Source organism: Varanus komodoensis, unplaced genomic scaffold (genome assembly GCF_004798865.1).
Source record: "Varanus komodoensis strain SLA01 unplaced genomic scaffold, ASM479886v1 scaffold1, whole genome shotgun sequence".
NCBI classification, from domain to species: domain Eukaryota; kingdom Metazoa; phylum Chordata; class Lepidosauria; order Squamata; family Varanidae; genus Varanus; species Varanus komodoensis.
Window position 1 is genome coordinate 101,666,465 of NW_025335268.1, and position 13,448 is coordinate 101,679,912.

The following is a 13,448-nucleotide window of genomic DNA, read 5'->3' on the forward strand; positions in this document are numbered from 1 at the left end:
TTCAAATACATGCGATTTGTATCAACGGTCGGGAGGGAAGAGGCAGGACAGTGTTGTTGAACTGCGCATAAAACTTGCCTGCATCGCAGAAGTGCCGGCCTGAAAATCGCTTTTGTTGCGACTGCAGTTTGCTAGGAAGAAGGCAGGGATTACCCCCACTTTATGCCCGCAAGTATTCCTAGGGATGTTGCGGGGGGTGCAGGGAGGCTTGCTGGCGCTGCGATAAACGCACCGATGTCGCCGCAACCGATCCCGTCCAGCCATGAAACGGTGCGCAACGTGGAGAAGCGCCGCTTCCCACAATGCAACTGCAGCGGCTTTGCTCGTGCACGCGCGCCGCGCTGGAGAGGAGCGGAAGTGGAGAACTACATTTCCCAAGTGGCATCGGGGCAGAGTCTCATGTGGGTCCCCTCCCCCTCTCCCCATGATTTCTAAGCAGAGGTAAACAAACTGTGAAAGAGGCAGGGAGCTACAGTATCTGCTGCAGGAGGCGGAGAAAGAGGCGAGATCCCAGGGAGAGAGGGCTTGGACCATGGATGCAGGGGCAGCCTCGAGGTGGAGAGGGAAGGTGTAGGGTCACGGAACAAGGGGGCAGGATGCAGGGCTAGGGGCTAAGACTGGGAATAGGTCGGAGGGGAATAAATATTGGGGCTGGAGGTTTATGGCGAAGCGTGCTTGGCAGGATCCGTGGTAGAGGTTTAGGGGGGGGAAGCCCGGGTAGCTCAGGACCGGGGAGGACAGGTTTCGGGCTAGGGGCTGGAAAGAAGAGGGACAGGAAATTTAGAGCCAGGCTATCGGGGTGGGATGTGACTGGGAAGCTGGGGCAACTGCTTGCAGGAGTTGTTAGGTATATTTTCTCCATCTTTTCGTGCCTCGCTGATTAACTTCCTGGAAGTGGCACCTCCAAATCCCTTGCTTGCTGTTCCCCCGATCTTCCACGCTGCCCGACAGAAAGTGGCGGACACACCTCGCGGTTACCACTCTTGCGTTAAAGAGTCAGCTGCAAGGGAGTAAAGGGGAGGGGTGGGAAAAACCGCTCACAGCTCTTCAGGAGGAGGTTTGACGTGCTCTGGAGGTAGGCAAGAGGCCTGGTCCACCCCAAGGGCTATGGAACGGGTAGAGATGATCAACATCCAGCGCCTTCTGGAGGCAGCTGAATACCTGGAGCGTAGAGACAGAGGTAACTGGGTTGAGAATGGGGTGGGGATTGAAGCGACACATACTCATGGGGGCATGGGAGGATGAATTATTCTTCAGGAAAGGCCAGGATGTGTGGGGAGGGCTTGGGGCGTGGGAGGAAAGTTGGGGGTGCAGAGATTCCCATGGTATAAATATGGGGTGGAGAGATGCCCACGGACTGGCAGCATCTCTTTCCACTGTTCTGGGTGCAGGTCTGGGAACTCTTGATGCAGAATTGCAAGCATTTGCCTCCTTCCCTGAGTTGCTAGGGAAGGGGAGGCCTCCTCTGACGGGCAACTTGTCTGCAGCCTTCGTGCCCCACTTGAGTTCTGTTATTTGAAGCTCAGTGTGCTCCCTGTGGGTTATTTGGGGGTCCCCCAAGCCTCTGCAACTTGCAGGCTGGGAATCTACTGTTTGTTTCCTGTTGCCTCCTAACCCCTTTTTATTTATTTATTCCCATTTCTTGATGATTTATGCAGAGTGTGAACATGGTTATGCCTCGACTTTCCCTTCCGTGCCGAGCCTTGGACTGCAGGTCCCAAAGCCACCGCAGAGGTTGAGCCGGGGAAGGAAGCATAGCAGCGGAGGTAGCACAACAGGCACTGCTAACAGGTACAATCTGGAAGGGGGGCTGCTGGGTTAAAAAGATGAAACTAATCCCATCCACCCATCAGGCATGAGAGGTTGCATTTGACTTGGAACCTCTGCTGTGAGTTCGGTTCCACTTCTCTTACAGTTTCATTTCCCCTCGGTCCTTCATATCTCATGTCTTTTAATAGAAGGGTTTCCCAACAGGCTGTTGTGGTAGCTGGCTCTTTAAATCTAGCAGAGCCAGTCTGCTAGCTGGATATGTAATGCATTGGCTGCTGCAAGTTGTGCCGTACTCCTTTGATGTAACTTTCATCATTTGTTCTTACTGAAAGCTTTTCTAAATAAGGATGTTTTTTACTCTGGGGAGACTAAGTTGGTTTTGAGCCCAATCCTATGCATGTTTACTTTGAAGTCAGTAGCACTCTCAGGTAAGTATGTCGGGGTACAACCTAAATCTTTTCAGTTAGTGTGTGAGAACAGACCTGGATTCTAGATCTAGCCGTATTTGCTTGCTTGTGCATTAACCAGAGAAATGAATAAGCCCTCTTAATGTACTTCTACTTTGTTACTTATGTTTACTGTTTGTATGACTTTAGGTTTGGTGCACACTGGCTTGGATGCCGATGTACCTGTTTATCAAGAACTTCTTATCACTGTGTGAATTTTTATTTAGTAGTGAAATGTAGAAGCCTTCTTTTGATAGCTCGTACTAGGGCAATGCAATAATGATACCAAGGTAATGAATGAAAGGGCACTGCAAGAGCAGAGTTGTGAACAAGCAACCCACAGAAAAAACACCTCCCAAAACTGTGCATTCTTCTACAGAATAAGGATAATATTTAGTAGTTTTATAGAGTGTTTCATGCAGAGGGCTACCTTTGTAATTTTATTTGAATATTTTTGGCATTTTCTAGAATTCTCATCTTTTCTATTGGGGATTCTGAAATTACCTTGACAAAAGTCATCCCACTGAGAAAAGCATTCATTTACTTCTTTAAAAGGGTAAATGTGCGAGAGAGGGAAGTTTCAGAGGGAATCCCATTTCAGAGTGATATGAAAACCAAATGATGCCTTAAGCATTTGTGATATCCAATATTAAAAAATTAACCTTTGATTGCTAGATAGTTACCATTTTGATTGAATTGCATCTCAAACAGAAAGTTTAGATCTTCCTAAAAATAGCTTTTTCCATCTTGTCCAAAAAGGCAGAAGTTTTGCCTTAGATGTTGACTTTAACCAGAAAGGTACCCAGGCTTAAAGAACTGGAAGGGGTCCAAGTGTGGGCCTTAACCTGAATGTTGTTAGTGTGCTGCAGTGTTACAAGCAGCAGAGTGACAGAAGTGGAAGTTAAGGATCATGAGGGAATGGGAGAAACGAAGAAGACAGGAGTGGAATAAGAGAAGGATGTGTTGAGCTGATGAAGGATTGAAAGATATGTTGTAATGAAAAGATACGGGTGTCATTGTTTGGAAATTTGAACATGTAAAAATGCAGTGTTACTTAAACTTACTCCCAAGTAAGTGAGTGTAGGATTAAAACCTTAATCACCATGGCATAGTAATGTCTGGACTGCTGTGATATACTTTGATATCATAGAATATTCTGGAACTAATATTTCATTCAGAGTCAGAGCATAATGGGCTTTGTGCTGTTGATAAGAAGAGCACGGGGAGCTGGGTTTTCTGCTGCTTAGTGGGCATTTGTTTTACCTTCTGGTGCTAACTTTATGGAGGTGGTTAAACTGAAACAGTTCTGTTTGGAAGACAGCGCCTCTACATACATATTTGGTGCTATCTAGGTATTAAGAAGAACTGAATTGCGATAAACTTTTCAGTTAACATTTGTGACCTTCGTTTGTATTTTTTTTCTGCATCCTTAACCAGGCCCTAATAGTATAAAAATGTGCTGAGATTATTTTCTGTTTAACTGAGAGGGTTTTCACACTGAGGACTACTGGATCTGGTACAATTATTGTTTCACTGCTTTCTTTGCTTGGGGATAGATGTGGCATTTGACTCCATTTAAATGATTTGCTATGAAGGAGTCATCATCCTTCTGTATTTACATCAACACTGGACTGGGCAGGGGGAAGGATATGAATATCTGCAATAGTAGTTTCACTGCTGTTTGGTTCATTTCTTCTAGCATGTCTCTTTGGTGAAGGCAGCCTGTGGCAGTTGTTGAGTAGCAAGATTCGCAGGACACAAGCACACAGAGTCTCAAACACATAAAAGAGCTGCAGGCTGGACAGGCACAAATTGATTGTATCTTGCCGTTTGTGCTGGTTTCTATGTTTTCTTCTAGGGAAGAGAGCAAGGACCAGGATAGGGGCTGCTCTGGGGTTTGGGCTATAGAAGTTGAAGCTGCGCATTATATTGCCTTATCTCCTCTCTCCCAGCCCTGATGCTCCTTGACTATCTGCCAGTGTGCCTGCATTGGAGCATTATTTCCAGGCTCCTTGGGTCTTCCAGCATGATATGCACATAGGTGAGGGTAGATGAGTCTTTCTTGCTCCTGTGCCATTTTATGTTTCCTGTGCTCAGTTGCTGAGATTTCTTCCCCACCACTTCGCTGCTTTACCAAAGTGAATGGTTGTGTGTGTATGGGGGGGGGGGCAGCAGAAGTGACTGAAATTAAGGAGAATAATAATTAAGGCATGGGTGAGGGGATTGAGCTCCACTTGCCATGGTGCATCTTTTTGCAAAAAAAAAAAAGACTTTTCACATGCAGTGTCACATGAGGTGCAAGTGGTACAGCCATGTGAATGAACACATGTGCCTGCCACTATGGCATGCAGTCTGGCTCCTGGTCGTCTCCTGATAGTGGGTGTTCTGTGTTGTACTTCCCAAGGGTAGAACCTCTTTCAGCCTGACTTTAGGAAAAGCTGTTGGGGCTGCGTTCCAGTCATGGGCAGGAGTAACAACAAAGCAAAAAATGCCCACGTGTTGTAGCATAAAGCTCTTACTGCCAGCAACTAAACCTTTAGAGAGCATTTCAGACTTTTAAAATGGAGAGAAAACTGAACAGATGCAGGAAACAATCAGTGCTTAGTGAAAGGGGTTGGGCCAGGGGAGGGGATCATGACCTTCTGGCGATCTGAGAGGGCCAAACTTGGTGCTGGATCTGAGCCTCTATATCTCTGCTGTACTTGTACCAGATTACCAGGGTGTAAGTAGGGCTGTGAACATATTGGTTGCAATTAAGAAACTCTGTAGGGTTCCACAGTGCAACATGGATAACTAAATTCCACGGCCAGACTGCTAGGCACTTTGATTTGTTGAGTGGAACCTCTGCAATTTTTTGGGCCCTATTAACTATATGTACTTTGTCACCTATGAATTCAGAACACACTGTTTCCTTGTGGACTGGGGCTCGGATTGATTTTTTTTTCTTAAACAGAGGCCATTTTGTCCCATTATAACTGAAGGGGTGGATAAATAGTCCGTTGGACCAAGGGTGGTTCATTTAGTTTAATACACCGAAGCTGCTCTTCACTGAATGCTGCTGCTGCACAACCCTGAATTGTTTCAATAGGACTTGTGTGGGAGTAGAGTCTGGTGAATTGCAGCCTCAGTGGCTCCTCAATAGCCAAAGCATTATTGCATGAGCAGGAAATCAAGAAAACCACATGTATGCAAACTGGTGCTTTTTCCAACATATAATCAGGTTAATGAAGTTAAAGTGGGCTGTTGTGTAAGCCAACAATCCAGCTGGGTTCATAAAAGGACATGCTAAATTGAGGCTAAGAGCGCTGGTGGCTAATAGTAGACATGGTCAGCAGGCATAGCTGACTGTGCCCAGCTTAGGTAGGAAGATGGAAGCAAACAGTTTGGAGTCCATTGCTCTGTAACAGACATGTGATGTCTTGTACAGTTCCTCTGAAACAGCTCACGGGAGCTCTTTCCAGCGATGGGATACCAGGCTGATTTCAGGCATCAAGTTATAGTATTTTGGCTTATAGCAGGGGTGCAGGACCAAGATAGGGGGGTGGCTAAATTGCCTCTCACCAGGCCCTCATGGGCTCACTGGGAACAATGCTCACAGCCACTATCGTGTGTCATGCTTGCCACTGCTGTGCCTATAAGCCTTATGGCCTTGACTGTCGTATTTCAAAAATATTCTTTAATTTTAATGCATCAGGTTTCTACAGTCATGTCAAAAATCAAAGTGGACTTTCAGAAGGAATTAATTTGGCTTAAAAAAATGAGAACATAGCACCTTGCTTCTTCCACACTCTGCTCTCTCCTTTCTTCATGGCTCCTTTGCTCTTCTGGTAAACCTCAGTAAGGCCTGTATTCCCTTTTATCCTTCACCCATCCTATCCTTAACAAATTGTTCTCAAGAGTGTAGAGAAACCAAAGTTCCTTTTTAAAGCAATGATGCAATGTTAAAGCCATGAAACTATCCATGTTCAGACAGAGCAAAGCCTAGATCCAACATTCCCCGGCCAGCTATTTTGTCTAAATATGCATAGGATTATGCCCTAACCATGTTTATGCAAATACATGTTTTACTGCAGCAGAATTTGGCTCCTGTTGATTTAGTCTGCAATACTATAGACAGTCACTTTGGAGTAAGGTTCGCTGAATTCACTGAGACCTGCTTCCAGGTTAACATGCATCTTTTAGACATTCAAGTTCTTTTGTAAAAGTGGTTATTTTAGGTATAGATTTATCCCTGACCGTGGTGAACCTTGGTCTGTAATAGAGAAGCATAAAACGTGGCAAGAGTGAATGGCTTGATCAAGGCATTAGGCAAGACTGTATCCATGATCCAGAACAAAACTGCATCCAGGATTATGTAGGCTTAAGATTTTTTTTTTTTTGCTGTGTATGCATGCAACCGCAAGAGCTTGCAGGCTCCTAGCATTTGCAATCAAAAGACCTTATGCAGCTATTCCATCTTCTCCTACTCAATATGTATTTATTGTGAAAAGGCTAGAAGTGTTACAAGTTGGATAGCATCATCTGAGAACATCCCTTCCCCACCAAAAAGGAGGCAGAGCACTTGCACCTCAAAAGCCTCATCTGAAAGTAGCTAGTATGGAAGAAACTATATTGGCATACATCATGAAGCTTAGTTTATGGTAAAGTTGCCTGAAAATAAGTTTGCATGCGTGTATATATTTTCAAGGACAAGTACTGGTAAAATGGGGGTTCAGTATTACTGCACTGACAAAATAAATTCTGCCATGCTGGTTTATGAATCAGCCACTGAGGGCAATGCTTGACATTATGCTATTCTACTTTTTTAGAGAATATACCTGCAAATTTTTGGTTTGGAATGTGTTTTATTAGCCCTGAAGACCTATGTACATCTGATGATATGTCTGAAATTCACTATAATCCTTATATTTCCAGGGGTATTGGTATCAGATATTCAGGAACTGTTCCTAAACATTTTTACCAAAACAGGAGGTAATTTCCTAAATAATTTTTCCAAAATAGGAGCATATTTCTCAACCATCTTCTCCCCATGTGAAGTGGACTACCCTGCCGCAAAGTTTTTTCAAATGGTTTGCCAGGCAGTATATATCGAGATGGTGCAAGCAGTGCATCACTGTTACTGAAGTGACCAGCTTGAGGTTCCTTGCTGCAGTGCAGCTGCACACAGTTGCTTTGCAATGGCAGGGAAAGGCTGTACCTCTAAATGTGCAAAACTCTTGCTTTGCGGTGCTGACAGGCAACAAAAATGTACCAAGCAGTGCAATGTATGCCAAAATCTGCTGATGTGGCACTGTGACATAATTTTGTCTGCTATGTGATCCCTAGTTGGCTGGAATCGTGCAGAAGCCATTTCAGTAAAAAATGGAGTTGGAGAAACAAAAGGGAGAGCACAATGGTATGAACAGGTGTGAGAGAATGGAAGGTAGGAATTTTATTGCAAACCCTGTCGCTCCCCTTCCAAACAACCATGTGCAACTCTGAATGAAACATTTGCGAAAATCTGGCACAGCACTAGTTATAAATGTTTCATAGGCAAGGTATTTTTGCAAAATCCATACCCAGTTACAGAATTATTGGCTGTGGTACTGTGCTTGGGTACTTTGTAGGGGAGTAGTTTCGACTTGTAGGTGTTTAAATCTTTTTTTTTAACTACATTGGTAAGACACTGCAGTGGTTGGGTTGAAGAAGTAAAGCCCAATGGTAACTCTGTACAAATAAAGCTACTTCCTTACTGTTGTTACTAAAGCAGTAGCCTGATGTCATGTAAGTTTAGGAAGGACCTCAGCATGAGGAGCTCTACTATCTGGCCCACCAGCAAGAGCAATTAGGCTGGCAAGCAAGCACTAGAGATAAAAGTTTCTCAGTCATGGCCTCATACCTTTGGAACTCCTTTCCCATGGAGACACACGCAGCTGACTTTAAAAAACAACAACCCAAAATCACATTTATTTAATTCTGTATCTGGTGCTTAAAAAATCATTAGCAGTTGCATGTGCTTAACTGTAATAGTACACCCAAGACCTTGAAGTATGTTAGCTGCCTTGTGAGAGTAAAAAAGGCTTGCAAAATAAATAAGCATCAAACAGCAACAAAACATCACATAACACCAATAATCTATTTAAAAAAAACCAGCAATGGAAAACAGTAGCATCTTGATTTTCATTAAAAGCTTGGATGATTATAATGGTCTTGGTTTGATGCCAAAAACTTTTACACTAACTGTGCAAGCACCGGTTGCAAATGAGGTCCTGATCCTGCAAATCTTCTTATGAACATGGAAGCTGCTGTCCTGGGTGTTATGGTTTGCACTACTTATCTGATGAGATATGTTTGTCTGTATGAATTGAGGCATATGGACACTAAGTTCTAAAAGATTTCTCCAAAAATGGCTGTAAAATGTATTACAGAGAGTGTTAATGTTGGCAAGGTCTTTCCAGTATATTTAGCTCCATACTTGTTTTCTGTGATGGATTTGGGATTTTTTGAGGGAAAGTGACTGTCCAGAAGGAAATAGTACACTGATTTCATCTCAGTTAAGTTCCCAGTGTGGATTATATGTCTCCATGCGCTCTCTATTTTAATGGTAAGTTAAGATATGAAGACTGGCCAGTCTTCTGCTTTAGCACTTACATTTTGGTAACTGTTTAATAAGAATGTTATTGTATCATTTTGAAAAGGCTTTGTTCATATCTTCTTTTAAAAAAGAACAATTATTCTAATCACCAGAGTTTAAACTAAGTACATATGCTGGTGTCATCAGTTGTGAATGATTCACGCACATCTAAGTGACTGGGTTTCGCTGCATTTAACAACTGTTCCCCAATCCCTTTCCACTTGCTACTTCTATGTGTAATGTCCATGTTTAAATGTCCATGCGGTATTTGCAATAGCACTACAAATCTATATTGCCATGTTAAATTTAGGCAACTTGGACTTGCATTTGAAAAGTGTGAATAGCACAGAGGTGTATCAGAAGTTGTGTTTAATACATCTGATGCACTCAAGGATATAATTGTTCTGTTTTTGGGCTCATTAGATATGGGTGTTGTTGGTTCGTGGGTTGCAGTGTCTGCAGACCAATTATAATAGATGGTGGTGGTGGAGGCACGTAATGTCATGTGAGATCTGGTGCTGTGTCTGTGCTGGGCTATTCCTGGTTTTAGGGAGGCACCATCTAACTCTAAATTTTCAGCTATATTGGAGCTTTAACAACTTAAGAGGGATGTAGTCTTCTTAATCTCTTTGGTAGGGCTGATGTCTTTATAGTTACATGGCCCTCAAGCATCTGGATGTCACTAAATATTACTAAATGCTGGGAAAATGCACATATTTGGGGATGAGCAAGGTTAATTGTGAGTGCTGGAAATATGCAATACAAAATACCTGTCCTGCTTGTAGTCATTCCAGGTCTCTGTGGCAAAGGAGAGGCTTGCAATAGGCAATGCTTTCTGACAGAACTAGGCTGCTTGGGCTGTTCACTTCTGCCTGTATGTTGTGCCTCTTGTTGGCCAAGAAAATAGGAGTGGTGTACATTGTGGAAATATATCTTGGCTCCTTTTGCTGGTTTTGAATCCAAATGAAAGCCAGCTTGAAAGTGCTCATATTTCGGCTGTTGCCTAACCAGATGGACTGAATATTTTGGTTGTGCAGCAAGATTACTTGATCTTTCTGTTATTCCAGTGCTACAAGCATGGGGCCTCTGAATAATTGTCTTTTCAAAATCAGGGGCTCTGGAGAATGGTTGAGCATTGTTCCGGCTTAGAGAAGATGGTTTCATTGAAATCCACCCTCTGAAAAGATCACTGATACAGCCTGTGTGCTTAGAGTGTCAGACCCAGGTTCCAGTTGATACTCAGCCAGAAAAGCTTCCTAGGTAATATTGAATTGGTCTCTCCTTTACAACCTAACCTTCCCTACAGGACTGTTGGGAAAGTAAAAATAGGTGAGGGAAGCCATGTACAAGTGCCTTGAACTCAATAATGGTCTCTTCAGCTGCTAATGGTCTAAAATAATCTCCTTTAAGGTTTTATATAGTTGCAAACATCAGAGCTTTCCTTGATGTCTGTAGGCAGTCTGATATTCCTATCAGGCTGATCGTAGGAGGCCAGCTGCAGAAGCCACCCATACTTATCAGAAATGGGCTTCATATATTTCTTGGAAAGCTAACACTACTGTTGCTAGGCTTGTAGTCAGGGTTAGCAATATGATTTGGTGGTTTATCTTTGTGCCTATTACACTGGAAACCTGGATTCTGTTAATGTCATGGTGTCTTAAAACTGCTGGAAAGAAAAAAATGGGTCATCCAATTCTGTTCTGTGGGAGAATCCTCCCTCTAAGGCCAAATGCTACTGACAGATCATATTGAATTAATACAGCTCTTGGTAATTTTAGGCTGAGAACACAATGAAAGGAAGTACATAATGCAAGAGGTGTCACTTACACTGAAGGATATAATTCTTTTGTAAGGACAGTCCAGATACCTGAAAGAAACAAGACATAACAAATAAAACTCCTTTGGAATCATCAGTAGCTTATCCCTGGGGACAATTATGAATCCTATTGTGCTGATGTTGAGTTCTTGAATATGAAAGCAGGCTACCAGGTATCTATGAAGTGCTTTAACAGAGAAGTCTGAAATATTGGTCTGGTCTCACCATACCTGGGCATAAATATTGATGCACATACACCAACGGCATAAATTTCTCTTCCCCTCATTCTTGTAGTTTTGGGCATAAAACTGTCTCTTGGTGTATCTTGTCCAAAGCTTTACAAATAGTATCACAAGGGAAGTTCAAGAAATCTACCTATTCAGGCTTGGCATTTGCTATATTCAGAATTGCTTTGTTAAATAATCTAACTGACTTATCAAAAGCAATAAAGTTAAATTGTTTGCAGTTCTCAGGTTTGTGGTTATTTTTTTATGCCAGACCTGCTGTCTTGCATCTTTGCTTGTCTTCCAGGTGATGAGACCTCCAGAGGTGTTCATTCACTGCCCCGTTGTTTCAGGTATTCCTTACAGCCAGCCTGCTGAACCTCAAATTGAAAGAACAAATCCAACCTTTTTGAAGCCCCACTTTGGCCCACTAAAGTTCTTCAGATGTTTGCACCTTTTACCCCAAATGATTGGTTCCCCAAGTTTTGTGGGCCTTTCCTCCCATTCCATAGGGATGTGGGTGGCACAGCCAGTTAAACTACTGAACCATTGATCAGAAGGTCAGCAATTTGAATCCATACAACAGGGTGAGCTCTCACTGCTTTGCCTCAGCTCTTGGCCTACCTGCAATTTAAAACATGCAAATGAGAGTAGATAAGGAAAGGAAACAGCATTCTGTGCACTTTGGCCTTTAGTCAGGCTGGCCACATACTATGGAAGTGTCTTTGGACAATGCTGGCCCTTTGGCTTACAAATGGAGATGAGTACTAGCCCCAGAGTCATACACAACTACCATGTATTTGCATCGGGGGGGGGGGGGAACCTTTACCTTTTACCTCGCATTCTAAAATATTTGCATACCTCTCTGAACTGCCTTTAGCTACAATGTGGTGACATTTTTAATATTTTTGACCCTCTCCTTTTTGTCCTTGGCTCCACACACTATGGGAATGCAGCCTCAAGAACTTCTCCAAAAAGTTGGCCCTCAGGTTGTATGAAGATGGGTTTTTTCTTTCGGCAAGATTTGAGGTCTTTCTTGCCTTCTGTATCCTAATAGTGGGAAAGGCAGCAAGGAATCTATTGTGAAAGAAGTCCATTTAGTTCTTTGAGTTTTGAGTTGAACTACAAGTGAATGCAAGAGTTCTAGCTGTTTAAATATGGAACTGACCCAGTTGCATGGGAAGAAGGATGGAGGGCTGAGGCTAACAATAAAGATACAGAATTCTGAATCCTTGTTCCACTCAAGGCTTACTTCTCAACTGCTTCTCTACCTGAGTGGTGCTTTCCTGAGCCGAGCTCTAATTGACCTTGATTGGGCCAGAAACATTTGGAGAGAAGTAGCAGTGTGGGAGAGTGGTAAGCATGATGCCCCCTCATATGAATCTCTTTTTGAGCGAAAACAATTTCCCCAGTCCATGTGATGAAGTACAGAGGTGACTCATAGCACAGAACTGTTACCATCACATCATGATGGGTGCCTGTTACCAGCCTCATCTGTGTGAAGTTGTGGTTAGTGTGTTGGGCTAGCTTGAAATGTATTTTCTATCGTGTGGTTTCAAGACACATGCAGCAATTTTGCTAATGCGTCTCGTTAATGCTTGAATAGGAGACTTAACTGGAATTTATGTTGGCTTGAGTTCCATCACCTAAGAAAGGCAGAATATACATGTATGATAAATAAAATGCATCCTGGGAGATGTATGAATACAAGTGTTTAAATCAGGTAACACATGCAATTGACCCTGAAGGTTTCAACACCTAGAGACCAAGCAAATAAGTGTCATTGGAGATGGAAAACACAAATGATCTGATATAGATGAGCCCAAAAACGACAGAAAATTTATGTTATTGTTCCAGATAAATACATGGTATTATTTTGAATCAAGCTTCTTGTGCTTCTTCTAAATGAAAATCAACACAAAACAAGTTTGGAGCTCTGTTCAGAGGACAATTTATTTCAAACATAGGCTTGATTCAGATGATTGCTGTTCATATGGAAGAGATACTGCTAGATAACCTTCCACTGGTGCAGCCATCTTCTAGATGAACTGCCATGTGGTATGGTCACTTTTCAATGTGTCCTTGAAAATGTTACATCATCATTTAGTGATTGCTTTTCACATGTATGAATTGCATCCCAAGTATATTATGATTTATTGTTGTTATTGGTTCTATGGTGATGACATTTTGTAAAATGTTGGAGATGAATTCAAGTAAAAGTGCAGATGTTTCCCTCAGGTGCAGGCTTGAGCATATAAAGCACACAAGAGACAGAATGGAGAGAAAAGTAGTAGAAGGACTGTTTAATGGTGCCATAGTAGCCATCCGGGAACCAAATTATTCTGCCATAATGGAAAGCAGCCCTAACCCATGCAAGCCACGTCCAAAATCACCCATCAGAAGCAAAACCCCTGTTGGTGAAAACTGATCCTATTACTAATGAGTAGCAAAGTGGTTTTGTTCTTTTACAAGAACCATGGGAGGGATCCAGTAGCTTCCGATGCTGCACAAGCAAAAAGCAACAATTGTACACCATCAGTAATGCTTGCTAGTGCAACAGGGAATGGTTTGACTAGCAA

General features: G+C 42.8%; 1 protein-coding gene across 4 annotated transcripts in view; it reads left to right on the forward strand.

Moving 5' to 3' along the window:
• Positions 1 to 13,448, forward strand: part of MXI1 (MAX interactor 1, dimerization protein) — an 81,197-nt gene that overhangs the window by 12,811 nt on the left and 54,938 nt on the right. For 2 of the 4 annotated variants that reach the window (XM_044438434.1, XM_044438442.1), the window contains exon 2: positions 1,659 to 1,791. In XM_044438434.1, the coding sequence (XP_044294369.1) occupies positions 1,659 to 1,791 (133 nt within the window). Of the gene's footprint in view, positions 1 to 450; positions 1,181 to 1,658; positions 1,792 to 13,448 lie in introns of those variants that run through there. The other 2 variants (XM_044438451.1, XM_044438456.1) reach the window with 2 other exon arrangements.